The sequence below is a fragment of the Pomacea canaliculata genome, linkage group LG9 (assembly GCF_003073045.1).
Source record: "Pomacea canaliculata isolate SZHN2017 linkage group LG9, ASM307304v1, whole genome shotgun sequence".
Classification (NCBI taxonomy): domain Eukaryota; kingdom Metazoa; phylum Mollusca; class Gastropoda; order Architaenioglossa; family Ampullariidae; genus Pomacea; species Pomacea canaliculata.
Genome location: NC_037598.1, coordinates 25,008,035 through 25,033,102, shown reverse-complemented (window position 1 = coordinate 25,033,102; position 25,068 = coordinate 25,008,035). Strand labels below are relative to the sequence as shown.

Sequence of the window (25,068 nt, the reverse complement as noted above, 5' to 3'; positions counted from 1 at the left end):
ATTTTGTCTAGCAGATAGATGTATTTTTAAAATTGTTGAATTTGTTGAATTTATGTGCACATGTTCATTGCTTATGTTTGATATATGTATTGCTTAATAATAAAAAAAATTACTTTGCCTGTACAGTTTCACAAGTAAAGTATAACTGAACAATTTGCGTGATATTTCATTGTTTAAAAATTGCTGTTTTATATAGAAAATATTTTGGTTCTTCATTGTTAGCTGCTGTGAACAAAAATGGGTCTTGCTATTATTGCTCTGAATAACAGTTTGTTGGCTGTTGCCTCGAGATTAAATAAATTTTTAAATTTCTATTATGCAAACATTCCTACATAGTGAGGGTGTAGTTACTGTCGTGTAATGACTAGATCGAACAATTGTTTTCAGCTTTTTACTAAAGCTTTTTCCTACTTTTGATATATACATATATATATACATTTGTTGAACTTGTGTGAAAGATAATTTTTGTACAAAGGAGAAACAAGTTTTTGTGAGAACAGTATGGCTGCAGTTTTTGTGTCAGTCAAACTCTGAGTTATGCTGGAACAAACTGCACATTTCTGGAAATTGTTGTGCAGTTTGTGGTATGCAACCAATGAAGATGGAGGTTCTCTGTTAAAAAATTTTGCAATCACAACAGCATGATTGAGTCTGCACTGTGATGTCTCCAAGCGTTTATTGTAATCTAAATACTTGTTTTGCTAATCCTTCAGCCAGTAAATCAATCATTCAATCATCATCCTCGTAATCATTCATCATCATCCTCGTAATCATCATCACTATGTACTTGTACTTGTACTAATGGACTGCCTGCAGGCGATTTCTTTTCAACCTCTGGAATGAACGAATGACTTATGTGTTACCTTATGTGCATATGATTGTATTATATTGCAAGATATTGTAATTTCTATTTCGTGTATCTGTGAGACAAAATAAATGTTAAAAAAAAAAAAAATTCTAACTTTAAAATATAATATTACTTTCAAATTTGTGACCACTTTTACTTCTCTCGCTCTATCAGCTACTTCAACGGTCTCTTTAGGTTTGCATGTTGTCGATATCGTCCATCAGATCATGCCACCCTGAACTTATTAAATAATACGTATACTACTTTCAGTTTTGCAACGTGTTTTTATTTTATATTACTGTTTTTATCCTTCTTGTGATTTTAGTACTAAATACTTTCTGTCGACATAAATATTGTATAGCATTTGTATGCATAACGTAATTACTTGCCCTTTGCCTCAGCAACAAGCTTCAAGAAAAACTTTTATGCTTTATGTTTAGTTTTCACATTCTAATTAATGTGTCATGACCTGTGTGACGTTGGTTTCCAGTCCATCCTGAGAATCACGTGGTCACACGTGACATTGTCTTCACAACGACAGCAACAAGAAGAAGAAACGAGAAAGAAGAAAAAAGAACAAAGTAAAATAAGAAGAACAAGAAGAAAAATAATAAGAAGAAAAAAATCAAGAAAAAAAAAAGAAAAAGAAACAGAGGAGATGGGAGTTGTCCTCGAGAAAAATAGTTCCAACACTCCCTCCGTACCCACCCCCACCCTCCCAACAAACAAAAATCATTTACAATTGGTTATGGACGACTTTACAGCTACGTGGTTTGACTTACATTCATGACAGTGTGTGCAAGTGATACAGTGATACAAGCTGATACAAGTGATACAGGGATGCAAGCTGATACAAGTGATACAGGGATGCAAGCTGATACAAGTGATAAAGTGATACAAGCTGATACAAATGATACAGTGATACAAGCTGATACAAGGGATACAGTGATGCAAGCTGATACAAGTGATACAGTGATCCAAGCTGATACAAGGGATACAGTGATGCAAGCTGATACAAGTGATACAGTGATCCAAGCTGATACAAGGGATACAGTGATCCAAGCTGATACAAGTGATACAGTGATGCAAGCTGATACAAGTGATACAGTGATCCAAGCTGATACAAGTGATACAGTGATGCAAGCTGATACAAGTGATACAGTGATGCAAGCTGATACAAGTGATACAGTGAGACAAGTTGAAGGCGAGACAGTGAGATCCGGACAATATTATCATAGAATGATGATTTATGCGAATTTTACAAAAATGTACTTGTTAGTCGCCAAAACGCTTTTTTGTAATATTTAACTGATAATCACATTTTGTAGTGTCAAGCTCACCTTTGCACAGCGGGGGTTGATGTCCGGGTGCACACCCTGTCTCACACCTGCCGTCGTACATATTACAGGTGTTACTGTCTACACAGCGGCCGCAATGTTCCCGGCAGTCAGCTCCGTACATTCCAGAGCTGCAAGCTTCAACATGTACAACATGAACAAGAATTTGTAAAATGTCACTAATATAGCTCCAGTTATGCCATTAAATGATTTACTCAGGAGAGTATTTAGTGACAATCTGTACTGACAGCAGCTTATTTTTTAATGTTCTTCTTATCTACCTCTTTCGCTATAGTCTTCTTTTAGTATTTAGCTGAGCTTTAAAGGCTTATCTCAAGTTATTCTAGGTTAACTATACTTTGATGACTGAAGATTTTTTCCTATACAAATTTGTGTTATTTTTCTGTTTAAAAGTACTATAATGACTTAAAAAAATTAACATCTTGTTCCAGATTTACCTAGCAAGATCTGAATAATAATAATGATAATAATAATAATAATAATAATAATAATAATATTTAAATAGAGCACAGGCATTAATGCACTTTACAAACGATTGGGACAGCTTGGCATGTAAAGGACTGACAGAGAGTGAAAGTAGAAAATGAGAGCTTTATGTAGCGCACGACAATACACAGAGGTCAAAGTGCACGCACTCCAGTCTCCAAGTGGTAATTAATGTTTGGACAGAGACTTGAGACTGCAGAGCACGTGGCTTTTAATTACAGCTAAGATGCGACACATCAGTTGCTTCAGCTGTCAATTCATGGATAAACTGCATAGAAAGACCAGAAGCTAAACATATACTGCTGACACAATATTAAGGCTTACTCATATACAAATATGTCCAAAGCAAGCAGCTTACTTTCGGTGCACAAGGGCCCCGTGTATCCGCTGGAGCAGCTGCCACAGATGCCTGTCAACCTGTCGCACGCATGATTCGCATGACATTTTCCACATGACCTGTCGCAATGCCCTCCATACTTGCCACTGGGACACACTATGGCAACACACAAAGCCATGAAATAAGAAAAGACAACAATTGTCATGTAGGTAAAATATATATTCTTGCTCAACTGTAAGCTGACTCTAACATCCATCCTTTAAGAAATGTTAGGATGTAAGATAGAATCTGGATATCTATCAGTGGTGGTTTTCGCGACCAGCATCCATTATTATTATTGTGTTTGTGTGTTTTTCTTTTTAGTAAAGCACTTTGAACCCCATTTAATTTATTATTAGTATGATAATGATGATAATAATAATTATTATTATAACACAAGTAAAGAAAGAAGACATGTTTTAAATATTCATGGTGTTAGCCCCAAAGGTTACTGTGGATCAGACTTCACTTGTTGCTGGATTTGACCCCAGATGGAAGGTTATTGCGAGAGCAGAATTGTGCGAACATTTACAGGAAATCATTTAGGCGCAGTGTTTGTCGTAAGTCAAGTCATCACGTGACCTGTGTCACAACAATCTTATCTCTGGCTGAGCAAACTTCTTACCCCACACTTGGAACTCGCACATCATGAGGTTGCCAGGAGACTGTTTGGTGATCCGGACTTTCCTGCCGTACAGCGACTTGCTGCAGCTGACGTGCAGCTCCCTTGACGTCACTTCCGGGATTCTGGTGCATTGTTGCCCGTCCACCGTAATAACCGTTCCTTCGAGATGTTTCTCATCTACAACAGCGGTCAGACGGGAAGTACCAGAGTTCTATAGCCACTTGTTCTCCTCATAAGTGAATGTGAGTTGTAAAAATCCGAATCATGAATGTTTTCCCTTTGTTTATTGCTACTTTAATCAACTGACTTGAAGAAGTACAATAATAAACAAAATTGGGATCTGAAGACTTTGACCCACCTTGATGAAAGATACTTTGGTTTAAGAATAGCAGTTGTTATCTATGGTGGTGTATCTAGTAAAAAGCAGTTTTATTTATTACTTTAATGCAAATTGTTGGGAAATCCAAAGTGCGAATTTCATCATTTAATCCGTAATCCGAACTTTTGTAGAAGATCATAGAACATGCTTAGTCTGACCACTAAAATTAAGAGACCACACAAAAAAAGAAAATGAAATGTGCCGCATGGATTTGTGATAAATATATTGCAGCTTTTCTGGAAAGTTTCCATTGGTGAGTACTTACAGCCAGTTCGGCCGAAGAGAGTAATATTCAGTACCGGGTACACTTGCCCCAAGTCCACCTCCCACCAATTGGAGTCGTCGCTGGTGCTGGTGCGGATGCAGTTGTCGTCGGTTCGGGTGCCATCCGTGTTGTTGTTGACAGCGTTGCACGGTCTGAGCATGTCGAAGGAGGCGAAGGTACTTTGTAAGCAGGTCTTGCCGAGCGCCACATTTTCTTCTGACACAAGATAAACATGTTGATGACATCATCTAGTAGTTAACAACAACAACACCTATAACATGTGGATAACATCATCTAGTAGTTAATAGCCTCATCCTCCATAAGGAAATCGTTAGAAGGTATTTTATATGTTATGATTTAGAACGGTATGCATAATAAAAATTATTGCTACATAAATAACATTTTCACCAATAAAAGACAGAAGACACGCTTTTTTGAACTGATTGACTGAACAGACTATTTTCTGAAATCCAACGGAAGAAGTATCCTTTGGTGTCGAAATAATAAACCTAGAAGAATCACCCTTATGGAAAAGGTCAACATGTATGCTCAAGGAAACGCCTGTTAACACACAGTCCCAGCTCATCCCCTTGCTGTAGTCTTTTCCAAAGCTAAGTTTCTCATTTTTTAAAGTTCACTTCAGTTTTGTGCGCGGAGATGTTTGTAACATTGGATCCCGAGAACAGAATATGTTAGTGGATGTAAAGTTTGGGAGACAGGGTCGTGTTTAGAGCCCTGGCATACTTTTGGAAAGCATAGTACACACCTACATTTGGAATAAAATATGAAAACAGTTTGATATGGTGGTGTCTGATCCTGACTTACCAAATCCCTGCACCTTGCATGTCGCCGCCAGGTACAACAAAAGTAGGTTTCCACAAACACCTGTGCATGTCATTGTTCTGTCTGCGTCAACGACGACACCTGAGGGCACAAAATTAACTTTACCCATCAAAGAGCAATAAACTAACTAGCTAACTAACTAGCATTTTATGTGTTGTAATAATTTGGTTTCAGGGAATAAAGCCGTACTCACTCATTTAAACTGTAGATGTACGGCATCTTCTGCGTGAGTAAGATACTACTACAATTAACAACAAAAAGCCTAATTAAATAACTGTAACTAGTTTAGAAAAAAATTAGTTGACTTTTTCTTTGCATATGCTATTTTGTGTTTTTTAAATGTAGTTGCAGGATGTACGGACACTCCTGTTAATGCTAGAAAGACATAGTGAAACACTGTTTCTTCTCGATCTCTTTCTCTCTCTTTGTTGCACTGTCACGGAACAGTCGGTTAGGAACAGGGGGTTGTTATCCCTGACGTTTGTTTGTCAGAGATTATCGCCCTTACCAGTATCGGAGAGTGTTTTTGGTTGCGTCATGTTTAGCGTCAGAACACGACGTCATTTTATGACGTAGTTTTAGATGGTGGGGGGTGGGGGGAGTGAAAATTTTTGGAAGGAGCAGACGACGGGGAGAGGAGAGAGTACAAGTGAGGTTTGTCATGGCAAACAAAATTAATTTGATGATGATGATGATGATGATTTCTATTTGTAATTAGCAGGTATCCATTCAGAAGAATGCTCATTGCGCAGCAAAAAACAAAAAAAAAAAATTAAAAAGAAGAAAAAGATAAAGTGAACAAATATATAAAACACCAGATAAGTAAAAATTAAGACAGAAGTGATGCTTGGTTGTTGAAGTCTGTCTTAAATAAACAGATGGGTCTTCAGTCTTTTTCGAAATTTATGCGCATTGAACAAAAATGGCGAACACGAAGCGATAACAACAACAACAATAATAATGTTTGATAGAGAAGCACTACTATGACTAACATTACATGACTTACATTTTATTCTACTTCAATTTTTAAGTCCATAGCCCTCCTAGTTGTACCCTACATCTCGTTTTTTTCTCCTCCCTCCTTCTATTTGCTGAGCTTCCCACATTCATACGCATTAACGTGAATGAGTAAGAAAGCAAATTGAAGAATCTAAAAGAGCAACAGAAAAATACAACTCACTCGCTCACTCACTCATAGCGGGTTCTGAACACATCAGTTTTACCTTTTAAAAGCAAATCTCTAAAACTGTTTTTGTTTGTGTGATTTTGAATCTCAGACGTTAATTAGTTGTACGAATGGAGTTTTTTTGTGTTACAAAAAAAAGCTAAACTGGTTTTGCGATCGATGTAGTCTTTAATAACCCGTCAGTCTGCAGTTTTTCTCCAAGGCAATATTTTTTATTTTTCCTAAAAAAAATGTTTGTGCAATGGCGCAAACCTTTTCTGGGGGACTACGGGGTAGCATTGATAGGAGGAGAAGGTCCTCGATATCAACATGCTGCACAAATATTTCAGACGAGAAGTACCCACAGAGATGGAGGAACAAGAAACCACCATGGCAGCGATTAGATGTAGGACCAGGAACGATAACCCCGTTACTTTCTCAGAAATTATCTCGCAGGAGTTATGTCCTATAGTCATCTATGCATTAGATGCACACGTCTACGACCCAGGGGGACATGCAGTCAACGTCCCACTAATCGCCACCGAAACGGATGATGATGATGGATGATTGATGGATGAATGATTGATTGATTTACGATTGATGATGGATGGATGATGGATGGATGATAATGATAATACGGTGGAAATACCTGTCTTTCACAAACAACCCGTGGAAGATATCAATAGCTTCAAAATGATTGTCCAGTTAGCTGAATCGCAAAAATCTCAGGTAAGAACCATTTTCCAGAATATTAACAACTATTCGCGGAACCTTTCAAGATGTCAAACATGAAATTCATCTGACGTTTACAGAGGACGACTGCATGTTATCATCATCCGAAAATGTATATTAAAAATATATATTATATATAATCTACACAAAATATGAAGAAAGTCAATGGCTGCATTTTTTTTTAATTTAGAATTTTTCATTTTCGTTTCACAAAGTATAAATATTGTGTACCCGTAGTAACATGACAGTAAAGTGCTGTGTACTTGTTCTACATGACAATGAAGTGCATTTGAAAATAAAATCTAAAGCTCACGTGTATCTATTCAAAAGACAAAAACTAACATCGGTATAATTACTTAAAATACCAACAGTGATGATATACATTTTAAAAATTTGATAACATAATTTCTTTTTAAAATAGCAGATGTTATTTACATGCAAAGTATGTTGTTGATTATTTGGAAATGAAATATGCAATCAAATGGTCTTATCAAGTACTCCAAGTGAAGAACATCAGAAGAATGATGCAGTAAAAGGAAGGAGTAGAAGCTACTGTGATTTTACAGTTATATAAAGTAGAAAAAAGAAAGTAAAGTAAAAATAAAGGTAAATTCTCAGATTTCCTTGTGGTTGAAGGCAGTCAGTCACATCCTATCACCTTGTTCACTGGATGTCGAACCAATGTTAGTCAGGTATCCACAGGATGTTACTGTAGTAGAAGGTTAACACCTCAGTCCTGTCCTTAAACTTGAAGACTTTTATCGAGATGAGCATCTAAATAAAGAGGAAACAGATAAATCAGATCGTTGTCTTTCAATTTTTATTATCAATTAATGAAACACCACCACATCGGTTACAAATTACGTGTAAAACTTATTTTTTCAAGAGTGTGTTTTTTTATTTATTTTTTTTTAAAGTAACGCTCGTCTATTATACACAATCAAAATTTTCCAGCAGAGCAGCAACAGAACACACATGGGAACAAAAACTACGAATTTTTCTAGTCTATAAAAATTATTATAATTTCTTATTTAGACAATACTTCATGAAGAAAGGACAGGACAACAGCAACGTGCACAGCAACTGCACGTGCAATGACATCATGCAATGGGAGGCTTCTAAATGATTGACAACAGTTTGCTTTATACCTCCCAACCAGGCACAGTCGTAACACAGAAATAAAGTTTACCCGTAGATACTCTCACAGATTAAAAAGCAAGTCAGTTTAGGCTTTTACAGGCATAAGCTGAAACATAGACTGAAAGATGACAAATACTCTGGTATAACGGTTGCGGTATCCTGCAGCACAGTCAGAGACGCACAGGTGTGTGAACAGGTGACAGACTTGCGAGTCATCTTCACATCGTCCGCACGTCCAACAGCAGTCTTCTCCATACTTGCCCACAGGACACACTAGAAATAAAGATACAGACCTGGAGTTTTAAAAGATAACACATCTTTTGTACTTAACGAAGTATAAATAACAACAGTGTACAACTGATGTTTATAGTAAGATTTCATTGCATGTATGTCATAACTGTTATTTGATTTCAGGAGTAAGAGTAGGAGAAGTACAAATTACAAATTAGTACAAAATAGTCAAATTAGTACAAAATAGTCAAATTACAATTTCCGTCATTAACACTGTCAATCTAAACCGCCATCGGAATCATAAAACATTTAGTTGTATACTGTTACATATCAACATATTTTTAGAAAATAAATACAACAGGTTGCTGAGTTTTATAGTTGGGGGACACGGAGGTTACAGTACTTGATTTCTCACAGAGTACAATTTACTACAGTTTACTTTTACTTTTCTTCAAGTCATGTATACATCTAGAGATGAGACTTTTCCAATGTCCTCTACTTACTTTACATCACATTAGTTTCTGTATTGAGGAGACGCTGTACCATCGTTTTCTCTCTACTTGTCCTATTAATAACAAAATCAGCTGGAGTGTTTGTTTACCTTGTTGACACTGTATTCCAGTCCATCCTGCAGCGCAACCTTGAGGACAGTGTCCGTTGACATGGTGACAAGTAAGACTGTCTTTACAGTGACCACAGGATCTCCGGCAGTTTTCTCCAAATGTTCCAGAAGCACAGGCTGAAATAGAGAAATAAATAGAGACTAAGTACCTTCATAACTTTTATACGAGGAAATATTTGTGGTATTAAAGTTGAATAGTTAACTCTTAATGAAGATAAACACTTTTAGCAAAAAAATAACTCAGATATGAAAGGACGTGGGAACCACTTGGCCCCAACTAAAGGGGAGCTGCCCGATACCAAGTCCACTGGCGAGGTGTTGGTGTGGCCCTTTGCTCCCCGAGGAGTAACAAGGAGTAAATAAATTGTTTTCCACAAGTGGCAAATATAGTTAAAGAGGTAGTGTTTAATTTCACACTAAATTAGGGATAACAACCAAATTAACGTAGAATAGCATCTGCTCGGAACTTTAAAGTGACTGGCATTTCTCTTTTTTAGTCTCTTTCTCAGTCTGTCTGTCTGCTACCTTCTTTTTTTACTTTATATCGTGGCAGGTCAGTCCATATGTATTTTTTAACTTTCGTAAATCTCTGTCATTTATAAACATGCAAGGTCGCTGAACTCTAAGCTTACATAGCCTTAACCCTTATTTACTAATTAATGGTTACTTCGTATACGTGTTATTGACTTCAGGGAAATGTATCAAAATCAAATCAAACTTTATTGTCAGTCAGATGAAGTCCAAGACATTTCCTTTGCTTACAATGATCACACTCAGTAATAATATGAGCTAAACCACAGATAAATATTGTTTGTGTTTACGAGAGGACGTGAAATGTCGCAGGTGTAAATAAGAATGGCTTCAGGTGTTACACTCCAGGTGTTTGTCATGCTGTGACATACCGCTGTCCTTAATTAGTATTTTTTGTAGCTTAACACTTGTCATTAGGTGCAGTCACCCAATTTGTTAAATAAAATCGGTTATCTGTGTTTTTTCACAATAAATGATTATAAAATTGTTTAATTACTCCTGCTAATATATATCATTCGCACATTAAAAGAAAGTTTTATTGTTGTTGAAGTTACAATAAAATTACCTCCCCTTACCTAATGTGTGAATATTCTGGTTAGAAATATAAATTAAAGTATATCTTTGCGAAATACAAAAATTACATTAATGTAAAATTCAGTGTGTTTAAAACATAATTTTACTACTACAATATGACTATGAGAACACAACATTACCCTCATTACACCAATCACCAGTGTATCCTACATCACAGCCATTTCTGCAATATCCGGTAACATGATCACATGGTTCATAGTCGTAACAACGACCGCACAGTGTTCGGCAGTCTGGTCCAAAGAAGTTCAAAGGGCAACCTTACAGATGGAAAACATTTGTCACTAGCAAACATATGTAAACACATACAATGTTAATGGTATGAACTTCATTCTGATTTACTCAACGTGGATGTATAAATATATTAAAACTAATATGAAAGCCATACATAATATCTTACAGTAAATATTGTATATTTACCTAAAAAATATACATTGTTAGGCTAGACTAGAGAGTGTACTCTGAGGTTCAAATGAATACGAAACTAAAAGTATGAAACAAAGTTCAATTACTCTCGTTACAGTAGGGTCCCGTCCATCCAGATAAACAGCCAGCCTCACACAGTCCGGTAGAGGGTGACAGGGTTTGTAGGAAATACACTGGCCACACCTGTGCTGACAGTTTTCTCCAAATTTCTTTCGAGGACACACTAAGGATCAGCAAAGCGAGAACTCAGTGTGGAGATGCATATTAAAGAATTGCTGAAATTCTCTCCTACTCCCCAGCCTCCCCTCGCTTCTCTCCGTGTACCGTGTCCTACTCATGGCTATGTGTGTGATATTTGAAGATGGGAGAACAGAACTATTCAGTTCATGTGTACTATTATTTCCTGCTTCACAACATTTGTTGAAGATATCTAATTTTGTTGTTATCTAGTAAATGTATGTACAATACTCATTACCATGAGGACAAGATATGATCGATTGTTATATATGTATTTTTTTTCAATAATTCTATATGTATCTATTTCATACCTAGCAGATCCTAAGAACATATTTTTCCTGACTTTTCCCTAGAACCAAATTCACAGGAATGTGCTTTACCTTGTTGACATTGTTTTCCAGTCCATCCTGCAGCACAACCACTAGGACAGTTTCCGTTGACATGGTTACAAGGAGCATTGTCTTTACAGCTTCCACATGATTTCCCGCAGTTTTCTCCAAATTTCCCACTAAGACAGACTAAATAGAGACATTAATGATGACTAAGTATTTTATTAATCTTAATGCAGCGAGTAATTGAAGGAGTGAGAAGTAGTCATTGCAATAAGCTTAAACTAAACACAAGATGTCTGTCTGTAAGAGGCTATTGGTAATTTAGAATAGTTCTTAATTTAAACTCCTGTAAGTATAAATAAGCTCTCAGTACAAACTATACCATCTTTGCACAGTTTCCCAGTCCATCCTGCACTACAGCCGTTAGAGCATCGCCCGCTGACATGGTCACATGTAGCGTTGTCCTGGCAACGACCGCAAGATGACTGGCAGTTCACTCCGTATTGTCTGCTGGGACAGACTGAGTTAAAAATATTCCTTAACATAATTTGTTAAACAGACCCAGTTAGACAAAAATTCTTTCAAATCAAATTTTGCAAACCAGCAAACAGTGCCAGAACTACAGAACCATCGCCTTATGAACCACAAAAACAAGGCCACGCCGAGGGTCAACAAAACCATATCACAACCACCCCAGAAAAACAGCCTGGCTCACGACTACGTAAAGGCACAGTTCAGCGGATCTCCAACTGTAAAATCCTTATATTTACCTTTTTTACACCTGTTCCCAGTCCAGCCAGCAGCACAGCCACCATGACAACGGCCGTTGGTACGACTACATGTAGCGTTGTCTTGACAGTGACCACAGGACAGATCGCAGTTTCTTCCATATCTTCCAGCGCTGCATTCTGATATAAGATGTGGGTAAACAATAAATACTTCTTCATGAAATTTTTTTTCTAGCTCGCCACTTTCACCACCACAAAGCTTAAGGCTGTTGGTTTCCGAGAAATTTCTTTAACGTGACATTTGGTTCAAAAATAATTACTGAGAATTGTAGGCCATAAAATGTGTTCAAACTTTACTTTTTAAATGCTATGAGAGGCTGTACAAATACTCACTTGTGTCACACAACATTCCAGTCCATCCTGCAGCACAGCCGCCAGCACAAACCCCACTGACAGGGTGACATGTCTTTTTATTTTGACAGCGACCACAAGATGATTTACAACCTGATCCATACTTTTGTCTACGGCAGACTGAAACGACCAAGATTAGTGATGAGTATTTTGTTATGAGACAAAAAGTTTCTATGTTTTAATAGAAGTAGAAGATATCATACTACAGGTGTACCAGTTGAATAAAAATATTTGTAGAAATCTCCCAGACATCCTCATGCTTAACCACTAGTGGAAATAAAAGTGTAATTGGTACAGAATTTACTTGTGATCAAAGCTATATGGACTCAGCACCTGAAGATCTTATAGCACTTGCTCGCAAAAAAAAAAAATCATAGAGAGAGCAGATACCTTTATGACACAGTCTTCCAGTCCAACCAGCAGCACAACCTGTAGTACAGTTCCCGCTGACATGATGACAGGTTCCATTGTCTCTACAGTGACCACACGACTTGTTGCAGCTTTGTCCGTACTTTCCAAACGAGCAGACTGATGATAGATGTTAGCAAGGGCAAAGGTCAAAAGTACATTTATTAATGTATGATTGCACTCTTACATGAATGAGTGATTAGTTGTCATTTTTTTGTTTTGGCGATTGCTTATAAATTTATGTTACAAAATTAGTTTGAGTTCAGATTTAAAATTTCTTTCCTAAGACTGTTTTTTTAAAGACATTTAGAAAAGGAAGTCCTTTTGTCATTATAACTCAGTCTTTATTTACAATCCTTTTGACTGAAAAAAATCGCATTAAAGCAATTTATTGACCATGTAATGTCTTAAACTGATAATACGGACCTTTGTTACATCTGTTTTCAGTCCATCCAGCAGCACAACCATCAGGACACACCCCACTGACATGGTGACACGTGACATTGTCTTTACAATGACCGCAGGGGGAGCTGCAGTTGTCTCCGTACTTATTGACCTCGCAACCTAACGGACACCACGATACACTCTCCTTTGTAAATAAAAACATTTGAACCCCTGTTAATAACAACAAATACTTGATGATGATTAATCGAACATTCTTTTGTGCGATATTTGCTGTCAACATACTGAGGTAAATTCAAATACATATTAAACACAGGAATAAAATACTTTTTTTCTTTACACAGGCATTATAGAGCACAGACCATGGTGAGAAGCTTTGCTGCAGTCTTACCGCGAGCAGTAAAACTTTTCAGTGTTAAGACCGTTTTTATCATGTCAAACTAGTAGACTACATATTCATTAGTGAGATGCAATACGAATCAGCTCTACCTTCACTGCACAGTTCTCCCATCCACCCAGACATGCAGCCATCAGGACATCGCCCGCTGATGTGGTCACACGTGGTGTTGTTCTTGCAGTGACCACACACTGACCCGCAGTCTACTCCGAACTTGTTATTACTGCAAGCTGTAGTGACAAAAAAAAAAAAAAACAAACAACAACAACAATTCTATCATCATATTTTAAACATCGTATTATACGCAACTTAAATTTCATATTCAGCCTTCAGTTGTCATGTTAAGGAAATAAGAAAAGAACCAGAAGTTTTAAACAAAAAACATTTTTTTTAAATTTGTGACTGCTTTTCTCCCAGATCCTTTTAACAGTCGATCTAGACGACGACAACAACGACAACGATGACAACAACGACAGCAACAGGTAGAAAGTTTAATATCTACACTGACATATTTGAAGGCCTAATTTTGCAGCAGGTAATACTTGTGTACTTACCTTTTTTACACCTGTCCCCAGTCCAGCCAGCAGCACAACCACCACGACAACGGCCGTTGGTACGACTACATGTAGCGTTGTCTTGACAGTGACCACAGGACAGATCGCAGTTTCTTCCATATCTTCCAGCACTGCATTCTAGCATCAGATGTGGATAAATGGTTCTTTACGTAACTATTTATTATTTATTAACATCTCCACTACTTGAATTATGGATTTTTTTTAGCAACGAAATGACCTGAAAAGATTAAACCTTTAACATTTGTTCCCAGTCCATTCACAAGACTAACCACAAGGACCATGGCAGTTGGTATGAATACAATGAGCATTAATTGTCTTTACAGTCACCACAGTAGCCACTGCACATTTTTATCTATAAAGTTTAATATTAACGACGAACGCGCCAATAAATAATAAAAACATTTTGAACCAAAAAAATATAGAAAACGAGATTTGAATGTAAAGAAATTTACATAAATGTTAGCCGTTTTACAAATATTACTTTTTATGACAGAAACAACAAATCTGTAGAATTTTTCACTTGTTTCTAGTTCGCCAAATTTACCACCACAAAGCCAAAGGCAGTTGGTTTCAGAGAAATGTCTTTAATTTGGCATTTGGTTTCAAAATATTTTTTTTAACTTGTTACCAATTAAATATTTTTAAACTTTACTTTTTAAATGCTGTGAGAAGCCTTAGAAATACTCACTTGTGTTACACAACATTCCAGTCCATCCTGCAGCACAGCCGTCAGGACAAACCCCACTGACAGGGTGACATGTCTTTTTATTTTGACAGTGACCACAAGATGATTTACAACCTAATCCATACTTTTGTGTACGGCAGACTGAAAAAAATCAAAAATTAGTGATGATTATTCTGTCATGAGAGAAGAATTTTTCTTTTTTTTCAAGGAGGTAGAAGACATGACATTACATGTGTACCAGTTGAATAAGAATATTTGTAGAAACACCCCATACATCTTCACTTATAAGAACAAGTGTAAAATGAAGTTGCAATCGGTACAGAAAGATTAACTTGTGATCAAAGCTATTAGGACGAAGCACTTGGAGACCTTTGTTACGTTTGGTTTCAGACCATCCTGCAATACAACCAGGAGGACATTCCCCGTCGACAGGATTAAAAGGATTTATTTTTGCTCAAAGCTATACGGATAAAACACTTGAAGCTGTTAAAGCACTTGTTCCAAAAAAACAAAAATTGTGGAAAAAGCAGATACCTTTATTGCACAGGTTTCCAGTCCAACCAGCAGCACAGCCTGTAGTACAGTTCCCGCTGACATGATGACAGGTTCCATTGTCTCTACACTGACCACAGGACTTGTTGCAGCTTTGTCCATACTTTCCAAACGAGCAGACTGATAATAGATGTTAGCAAGGGCAAAGGTCAAACCGTACATTTATTAATGTATGATTGCACTCTTACGTGAATGAGGGATTAGTTGTCATTTGTTTGGTTTGGCGATCGCTTATAAATTTATGTTATAAAAATTCGTTTGAGTTCAGATTAAAAATTTCTTTTCTAAGGCTGTTTTTCTTTCAAAGACATTTAGAAAAGGAAGTCCTTTTGTCGTTATCATGTCTCAAACATAACTCAGTCTTTATTTACAATCTTTTTGACTGAAAAAATCGCAATAAAGCAATTTATTGACCATGTAATGTCTTAAACTGATAATACGGACCTTTGTTACATCTGTTTTCAGTCCATCCAGCAGCACAACCATCAGGACATTCCCCGTTGACAGGATCACAAGTGACATTGTTTACACAGTGACCACAGGAGGCGCTGCAATCTTCTCCGTACGTTCGAGAAACACATGCTGACAGGAAGAGTGAGGGAAAACTTAAAAGCTGCTAAATGGATGAAAGGAATTACAAAAAACACAAAAAAAGTCTCTGTTAAGAGCACAATGTATTGAAAAAGTAGTTTTCTGGTAATAAAAATATTATTTTAAACACATTAGTTCCATCATTTGACAACAGCTTGACAACAATACATTAGCTGTGGAAAAAAAATATTCTAATTTAAATGTGTAAACGCATACATGTCAGTAATAATAGATGTAATAATACCTGCTTTACAATTGTTTCCAGTCCATCCTGAGGCACAACCACCAGGACACACCCCACTGACATGGTGACACGTGACATTGTCTTTACAGTGACCGCAGGGGGAGCTGCAGTCGTCTCCGTACTTATTGACCTCGCAACCTAACGGACAATACACTTGCCATTGTAAGTAAAAACATTCCAACCCCTGTTAATAACATCGAATACTTGATGATGATTAATCGAACATCATTTTGTGTGATATTTGCTGTCAATACACTGAAGCAATTGCAAAAAAAAGAATTAAACACAGGAATAAAATACTTTTTTCTTTACACAAGCATTTTATAGCACAGACTATGCGAAAAAGATTTGCTGCAGTCTTCATGCGAGCAGTAAGACCTTTCATTAAGACCGTGTTTATCATGTAAAAATAGTGGACTACATATTCATTAGTGACATGCAATACGAATCAACTCTACCTTCACTGCACAGTTCTCCCATCCACCCAGACATGCAGCCATCAGGACATCGCCCGCTGATGTGGTCACACGTGTTGTTCTTGCAGTGACCACACACTGACCCGCAGTCTACTCCGAACTTGTTATTACTGCAAACTGTAGTGACAAGAGAAACCCATCCTACAATCATATTTCAAGCATCTTAAACAAAACAAATTTCAGATACAGCTGTTAGGAGTGTTGTAAAGGAAATCACCAGGCTATTGAAAGTAAAATCAGAAGTTTCAAACAATGTTTAAAAAATATTTTTGACCACTTTCGATTTCAATTCCATTTAGAAAAAAGAAATAATAAAGGAAAGTTTAACATCTTCACTATTATACATTTAAGGCTGTAATTTTACAGCAGGAATAATTTTTATATTTACCTTTCTCACACCTGTCCCCAGTCCAGCCAGCAGCACAGCCACCATGACAACGACCGTTGGTACGACTACAAGTAGCGTTGTCCTTACAGTGACCACAGGAGAAATTACAGTTTTTTCCATATCTTCCAGCACTGCATTCTAGCATCAGATGTGGATAAACAATAAATATTTCCTTATGTAACCATTGATGTTTTATAAACATCTCCACTACTTGAATTTGGGACTTTTTTTGGGAATAAAATGACATGAAAGGAATAATCTTTCAGCATTTGTTGCCAGTCCACTCACAAGCATAGCCACAAGGCACATGGTAGTTATATAATACAACTAGCATTGTCTGTACAGAGACCACAGCAGCCACTGCACATTTTTGGATAAGATTCTGTAGGATGTTTGCACTTGTTTCTAGTTCAGCCAATTTACCACTATGAGGCCAAATGCTGTTGGTCTCAGAATCAGAAATGTCTTTAACTTGACATTTGGTTTGAAAATAATTACTAAATTTGTAGACAATAAAATTTTTTTAAACTATAATTTTTAAATGCCGTGAGAGGCGATACAAATACTCACTTGTGTCACACAACATTCCAGTCCATCCTGCAGCACAGCCGCCAGCACAAACCCCACTGACAGGTTGACATGTCTTTTTATTTTGACAGTGACCACAAGATGATTTACAACCTAATCCATACTTTTGTGTAGGGCAGACTGAAAAAGTCAAAATAAGTGATGAGTATTTTGTCATGAGACAAGCTTTTCCTTGCTTTAAAGGAAGTGGAAAACATTTATAAAACATTACACTACATGTGTACCAAATAAATGAAAATATTTGTAGAAAAGCCCTATGCTTCTTTATTCTTTACAACTAGTGTGAAATGAAACTGTAATTGGTACAAAAGGATTTACTTGTGATTAAAGCTTTAAGGACGAAGCACTTCTAGCTCTTTTAGCACTTGTTTGCAAAAATGGAAAAAAATCATAGAGAGAGCAGATACCTTTATCACACAGTTTTCCAGTCCAACCAGCAGCACAGCCTGTAGTACAGTCACCGCTGACATGATGACAGGTTCCATTGTCTCTACAGTGACCACAGGACTTGTTGCAGCTTTGTCCGTACTTTCCAAACGAGCAGACTGATGATAGATGTTAGCAAGGGCAAAGGTTAATGTATAGTTGCAATCTTACACGAATGAGTGATTAGTTGTCAGTGGTTTTTTTTAAATTTTGGTTAATTTTTTTAAAAATAAATGGCAGGTTACAAAATTCGTTTGAGTTTAGATTAAAATGTCTTTGCTTTCATGTTTAAAGAAATTCAGTCTTTTTTTATAATTCTTAAGACTCAAGAAAAAAAGCCTCATTAAAAGAAGTTATAAACTATGTAATAATTTCTTCTACATGGAATAAAAAGCATTTTAAATAAGCAAGGTAATGTGCTGGGTAAGTTCTATTTCAATTGAATTTCTGGTTCAAATTTATTCATTGGAATATTTTCAAGTTTTTACTTATTGTAGCTACCTTAAGAAAACTTAAAACATAAACACCATTCACCCCAAAGTTACCAAAAGTTCAATAGGTGTTGCACACATCTCTAGAAAACAAAAACACTGACTACTCATTTCATAGTACGAAGATACTGTCTGTTAGTAAAGTGAATTAGCGAAATTTAACAGACTGGTTGATTTGAGTGATTTTTTTTTACTTTTTGGCTATGCCAAGACAACTTTTGTAACTATCGTGTTATGTAGAAAAAAAAAGAATATGGACCTTTGTTACATCTGTTTTCAGTCCATCCAGCATCACATCCACCAGGACACTCCCCGCTGACATGGTGACACGTGACATTGTCTTTACAATGACCGCAGGGGGAGCTGCAGTCGTCTCCGTACTTATTGACCTCGCAACCTAACGGACACCACGATACACTCGCCAGCTACTAAAGTTGTCGCGAACAACACGATTTCCGCCGCTTTCAATAAAAATCAATACTTCGGAGAAGGAGATTGTGAGATGATGATAATGATGATGATGAGGAGGAGGACGATGATGAGGATGATGATGATGATGAGGAGGAGGAGAAGGAGAATGAGGATGATGATGAGGAGGATTAGGATGATGAGGATGAGGATGAGGATGACGACGACGATGACGCAGATTGTATGTGCTGAAACGTATTTACATAGATGTCAAGTGAGTGACAAACGAGATATAGACATTCATAATTTCTTATGACAGACATGTTTAATCACATGCAATGTAAATGAACAAGGAGTCTAACTATAGTTTCTCTGAACATTTACATGGGTCCATCCTCATAACTGATTCATCCAGCATTATTTAGTTTGATATGAGCTGTCATCATACTGAGGTGAATGTAAATACATATTAAACACAGGAAACAATAGATTGTTTCTTTACACAAGTAGTACAGCGCACAGAGCAGGCAAACAGGTTTTGCTGCTGTCTTTATGCGAGCAGTAAGACCTTTCAGTGTTAAGACCGTGTTTATCATGTAAAACTAGTAGACTACATATTCATTAGTGACATGCAATACAAATCAGCTCTACCTTCACTGCACAGTTCTCCCATCCACCCAGACATGCAGCCATCAGGACATCGCCCGCTGATGTGGTCACACGTGATGTTGTTGTTGCAGTGACCACACACTGACCCGCAGTCTACTCCGAACGTGTTATTACTGCAAACTGTAGTGACAAGAGAACCCATCCTACAATCATATTTCAAACACCGTGTTATACACAAATTAAAGTTAATATTCAGTTCTCTGAGCACAATTGTAAACAAAGCACCCAGGCCACTGGAAGTAGAATCAGAGTGGCAGAGACATCGAGAGGTACCACTGTAGTAGCAGGGGGAAGCATGGGAACATAAAACGATCCAAAAATCTGTCTTCGGTACCTGATCAGTGTTATAAGAGAAAAGTTAGGGATTAAAGCATTTAAGGCCATTTAATTAAGGGTTTCAATAGCTGAAACAAAGATAAGGCTAACAACAATATTCTAAATTTAAAATAAAAAAATTACTTTCAAATTTGTTACCACTTTTACTTCTCTCGCTCTATCAGCTACTTCAAGGGCCACTCTGAAAAATAGTTCCAACACTCCCTCCCCCCCAAAAAAAAAAAAAAAAAAATTCATTTACAATTGGTGATGGACGACTATACAGCTACGTGGTTTGACTTACATTCTTTACAGTGTGTGCCCTGATATCCTCTTGTACATCCACTTAAACACTCCCCTGACACACTGTGACATGTTCCCTCAGAACAGTGGCCACATGGACTGCTGCAGTTGGCTCCGTACAGTCCGGTGATGCAAGCTGAGACAGTGATACAAACTGATACAGTGATACAAGTGATACAAGCTGAGGGCGAGACAGTGAGGTCCGGACAATATCTTAGAATGATGCATTGTGCGATGTTTCCAATGAAGTATTTGCTAGTCGTCAAGTCGCTTTTTTGTAATATTTAACTGATAATCACATTTTCTAGTGTCAAGCTCACCTTTGCACAGCGGGGGTTGATATCCTGGTGCACACCCTGTCTCACACCTGCCGTCGTACATATAACAGGTGTTACTGTCTACACAGCGGCCGCAATGTTCCCGGCAGTCAGCTCCGTACATGCCAGGGCCGCAAACTTCAGCAGCAGCTACATTCAATTTTTTCTTGTCACTAATACAACTCAGGTTAGGCCATTAAATAATTTTGGCTATTTTTCAGTCATTGTTTTCAAAACCAGCATCCATTATTATTATTATTGTGTTTGTGTGTTTTTCTTTTTAGTAAAGCACTGTGAGCCCCATTTCAGTTATTATTAGTATGATAATGATAATAATTTGTATATTATTATTACAACACACGTTAAAACATGTTTTAATATGCATAGTGCTAGCCCAGAAGGTTACTGTGGATCAGACTTCACTTGTTGCTGGATTTGACCCCAGATGGAAGGTTATTGCGAGGGCAGAACTCCGCTAACTTTGACAGGAACTATTTTTGGCGCAGTGTTTGTCGTAGGTCAAGTCATCACGTGACCTGTGTCACAACAATCTTATCTCTCACTTACCCCACACTTGGAACTCGCACATCATGAGGTTGCCAGGAGACTCTTTGGTGATCCGGACTTTCCTGCCGTACAGCGACTTGCTGCAGCTGACGTGCAGCTCCCTTGACGTCACTTCCGGGATTCTGGTGCACTGTTGCCCGTCCACCGTAATAACCGTTCCTTCGAGATGTTTCTCATCTACAACAGCGGTCAGACGGGAAGTACCAGAGTTCTATAGCCACCTGTTCTCCTCATAAGTGAATGTGAGTTGTAAAAATCCGAATCATGAATGTTTTCCCTTTGTTTATTGCTACTTTAATCAACTGACTTGAAGAAGTACAATAATAAACAAAATTGGGATCTGAAGACTTTGACCCACCTTGATGAAAGATACTTTTGTTTAAAAATATCAGTTGTTATCTATGGTGGTGTATCTAGTAAAAAAAAGACAGTTTTGTTCATTATTTTAATGCAAATTGTTGGGAAATCCCAAGTGCGAATTTTATCATTTAATCCCTAATCCGAACTCTTTTAGAAGATCAGAGAACATGTTTAGTGTGACCACTAATATAAAGAGACCACACAAAAAAGAAAATGAAATGCACTTCATGGATTTGTGATAAATAAATTGGAATTTCTCTGGAAAGTTTCTACTGGTGAGTTGAGTACTTACAGCCAGTTCGACCGAAAAGGGTAATATTCAGTACCGGATACACTCGCCCCAAGTCCACCTCCCACCAACTGTTGTCGTCGCTGATGCTGGTGCGGATGCAGTTGTCGTCGGTTCGGGTGCCATCCGTGTTGTTGTTGACAGCGTTGCACGGTCTGCGCATGTCGAAGGAGGAGAAGGTACTTTGGGAGCAGGTCTTGCCGAGCGCCACATTTTCTGACACAAAATAAACATGTTGTTGACTTCATCTAGGAGTCAACAAAAACAACACCCATGAAAAATTCTGTAGTAGGTATTAGAAAACGAAATCATGTTGAATGACAGGGTCGTGCTTACAGTCCCGGCATACTTTTGGAAAGCATAATACACACCTACATTTGGAATGAAAGATGAAAACAGTTTGATATGGTGGTGTCTGATCCTGACTTACCAAATCCCTGAACCTTGCATGTCGCCGCCAGGTACAACAAAATCAGCTTTCCACAAACACCTGTGCATGTCATCGTTCTGTTTGTGTCCACGACGACACCTAAGAGCACAAAGTAAAGTTGGTTGATAAAGCAACATTAAACTAACTAGCTAATTAAGTAGCTACCTAACTCATATTTTATGTGTTGTAATAATTTTATCATCATTGTCATCTGTAATTATCATGACCGCCTTTGTCGGTGACTGTTGATTATTTTTGTCATATAATTTATTTTTATTTTTTATTTTTCTTGTTCGTTTGGCATAAAGAACCGGTTTGTGCGGTAATAGATGTTTTAAGTAGCTACAGGATGACTAGAAAAAGAGAGAAAGAGATTGTGATAACGATGACTGAAAAATCTCTCTTAACAAAGGAAATAAAGTATATCTCCCTTTCCATATGGAACAAAAATACTTTTATATAACACAGTGTTTCCCGATAATGTTTACTTCCCAAGAGGTCTGGGGATGTTTAATTTTTTTCAAGTATAAAAGTCTTTATTCACTAAAGTAAAAAAAAACAAAACAAAACTATGTTTATTCTAATATTTTCATGTCATTTTCTTCTGGAATGTTGTAAATCTCGAAGACTGAATTCTGGTTTGAATTTCTTGCGATTCGTTTTATACATGGGCGTCTACCTCTCGTCTACATGCTCCAGCTTGAACTTTTACGAATAATTATATTCTACGTTATCATTTTTAAGAATTAATGCAATAATAATATTTATTTGTATATTAATCCTTCATTTATAATGATGGTCTTTCATTTAACTTAATGTCCTATGGCAACATCCAATCAGCATTTAGCAATTCTCTTAGTCATATGAGAAAATCGGTAAATGGGATTAGTATCCGCGTGTTGGTCAGCTTACACAATACAATACAATACAATACAATACAATACAATACAATACAATACAATACAATACAATACAACTTTACTGATCCGTTCATCTGGTTGAGGATCTGAACAAGACCTTACATGTGGGGTAGGGCTGATGTCAAGAGCATCCTGTCAAATCATTGCCAGGGTTTATTTTCAGGGAAACACGGGAAGCTTCTGGAAACAAAGCGCCTGCAGATGTCTTTAAACAAATCTTCTGACATAAATATTTACATGCCAGCTACCTCCACAGTCATTCCTTAGCATGCCCATGCATCTATAAGCTGCACAAATATCTTCCACATTCCATCTTTATAGCCTCAAGCGCATGAAAACACTCACAAACACAGTTTCTCGGTTTTAAACGCGCATACGTGCGCACACACCGACAAACCCACCGACCTAGTGAAACATCGTTTCTTCTCTAAATCTCTCTCTCTCTTTGCTACACATATACTAAACAAAATAACAAAATATGCAAGTTTGTGTTAGGAGGCAACACCCATGTCAGGTCAGTCTGGTATGCTGTTTAATGTCACACATGCTCTGATAAAATTGTTGGCTGAGGTCTTACAAGATCCCGGTATACATCTTTCTTCTGCGTCCTTCACTGTGTGGCTAGGTCCACATGTGTGGCGGCTAACGAGCTTCTGTCAGCGCTTCTGTATCCTCCGCAATTTCTCTTGTTGAGGGAACATTTTTATGCAATTTTACTGCACCGGCACATTAGTGTCAGGAATGAAGCTTGGTGCACTCCTTGTGAGGTCGACCTAACCCACTTCAAGTTGTACAAATCTTTACACTCTTGTACTTTACTGAAAGCTGTGAATATATCTGCTATAGAGCCTCGGAATTAAGTTTGTTTGGCATCTATCCGTTCCCCTTTCCCCCCCAATCCCACACAGCCACCCAGCGACAAACACACCCACCCACACACTGTACACCCTGCACCTACACACATCAGTCCCAACACACGAAACACTGACAGAAGTTAAGAATACAACGCACCTCAGACAAATAAACAGAATAATAAGCTCACGAGTACTCACAGACATCCTCCCATTCCTTGTGTACAGAAACTACAAACCGCCGCCACATTCTCGCCCACCTGTCATTTCTACACATTTCTCTAAGTGTCCCGCTGAAGTACATACAAGCCTGTACACGCCCACCTACATGCCTCCACACAGCAAAACTACAAATTGTAGGAAGATGAGACGAATAGCCTGACCTTCTCAGCGCCTCTTACAGAAGCAACTTGCTTGTGATTCCGATGTGAAGATCACCAACACCACCTCCACACGATACACCACATCACAGCACATCACAACACCACCTCCACACGATGCACCACATCACACCACATCACAACACCACTCTCCCACTTCCCTTTCACCTCCGCCTGCAAGATTTCTCAACAAACCTTCTGTCGACACAGGGAGGGGCGAGCTGTTCACAACAACATCTACCCACTGAACGGCCAAGTGGCAGCAGCCCTGGTATCCTCTCCAGATGGTGCAGGGGAGATATTGTCAGCCTCCCCAAGCGAAAACTACTCGTGTTTTGCGTTTTATCTCTCCCACACAGGATCAGTCCTTAAGCCCATACTAACCCTAAACTTTGTGTAGTTTAGAAGACAATAGGACAATATATAGTTCTTTCACTTTGTATTTATTTATTTTTTTTAAGTGTCTAGCTTTCTGGGAAACACACTCAAGTTAATAGGGTTATACACAAGAAGAAAATTCGTTTAATGTGTTGCGTATGACAGCTCTGCTTGACTGTATGGCATTGTGTGAAGAAGTGAAATTACTGGCACTTGATATTTATACCAGCAAATAATGAGGACAGGTTACACAGCGCAATTTTTTTTGAATAATGTGTTTTGATTTGTTAAATATGTTGTCAAACACAGTCAAGCAATCTGGGACAAGATACA

General features: G+C 37.7%; 2 protein-coding genes across 2 annotated transcripts in view; both read right to left on the bottom strand.

Annotated features, from left to right (window-relative positions):
- LOC112572990 (multiple epidermal growth factor-like domains protein 6) overlaps window positions 1-24,717 on the bottom strand; it is a 50,272-nt gene extending 25,555 nt beyond the window's left edge. The window contains exons 1-24 of the mRNA XM_025253021.1: window positions 24,507-24,717; window positions 24,179-24,465; window positions 22,207-22,305; window positions 21,780-21,992; window positions 21,128-21,304; window positions 20,564-20,710; window positions 20,245-20,379; window positions 19,608-19,745; window positions 18,808-18,945; window positions 18,039-18,176; window positions 17,614-17,751; window positions 17,044-17,181; window positions 16,638-16,772; window positions 16,180-16,317; window positions 15,789-15,926; window positions 15,327-15,464; window positions 14,796-14,933; window positions 14,087-14,224; window positions 13,625-13,762; window positions 5,162-5,260; window positions 4,337-4,552; window positions 3,693-3,869; window positions 3,050-3,184; window positions 2,188-2,322 (exon numbers count right to left, since the gene is read on the bottom strand). Of these exons, the coding sequence (XP_025108806.1) occupies window positions 2,188-2,322; window positions 3,050-3,184; window positions 3,693-3,869; window positions 4,337-4,552; window positions 5,162-5,260; window positions 13,625-13,762; window positions 14,087-14,224; window positions 14,796-14,933; window positions 15,327-15,464; window positions 15,789-15,926; window positions 16,180-16,317; window positions 16,638-16,772; window positions 17,044-17,181; window positions 17,614-17,751; window positions 18,039-18,176; window positions 18,808-18,945; window positions 19,608-19,745; window positions 20,245-20,379; window positions 20,564-20,710; window positions 21,128-21,304; window positions 21,780-21,992; window positions 22,207-22,305; window positions 24,179-24,281 (3,289 nt within the window). The 5' untranslated portion in view covers window positions 24,282-24,465; window positions 24,507-24,717. The remainder of the gene's footprint in view (window positions 1-2,187; window positions 2,323-3,049; window positions 3,185-3,692; window positions 3,870-4,336; window positions 4,553-5,161; window positions 5,261-13,624; window positions 13,763-14,086; window positions 14,225-14,795; window positions 14,934-15,326; window positions 15,465-15,788; window positions 15,927-16,179; window positions 16,318-16,637; window positions 16,773-17,043; window positions 17,182-17,613; window positions 17,752-18,038; window positions 18,177-18,807; window positions 18,946-19,607; window positions 19,746-20,244; window positions 20,380-20,563; window positions 20,711-21,127; window positions 21,305-21,779; window positions 21,993-22,206; window positions 22,306-24,178; window positions 24,466-24,506) is intronic.
- LOC112572397 (scavenger receptor class F member 2-like) lies at window positions 7,244-11,703 on the bottom strand. Its single transcript, XM_025252062.1, has 7 exons — window positions 11,569-11,703; window positions 11,235-11,372; window positions 10,704-10,840; window positions 10,314-10,451; window positions 9,049-9,186; window positions 8,353-8,489; window positions 7,244-7,850 (listed from the first exon to the last, which is right to left on the bottom strand). The coding sequence occupies exons 2-7, from the start codon at window positions 11,258-11,260 to the stop codon at window positions 7,761-7,763; spliced, it is 666 nt and encodes a 221-aa protein (XP_025107847.1). The 5' UTR covers window positions 11,261-11,372; window positions 11,569-11,703; the 3' UTR covers window positions 7,244-7,760.
- Window positions 24,718-25,068: the final 351 nt, after the last annotated feature.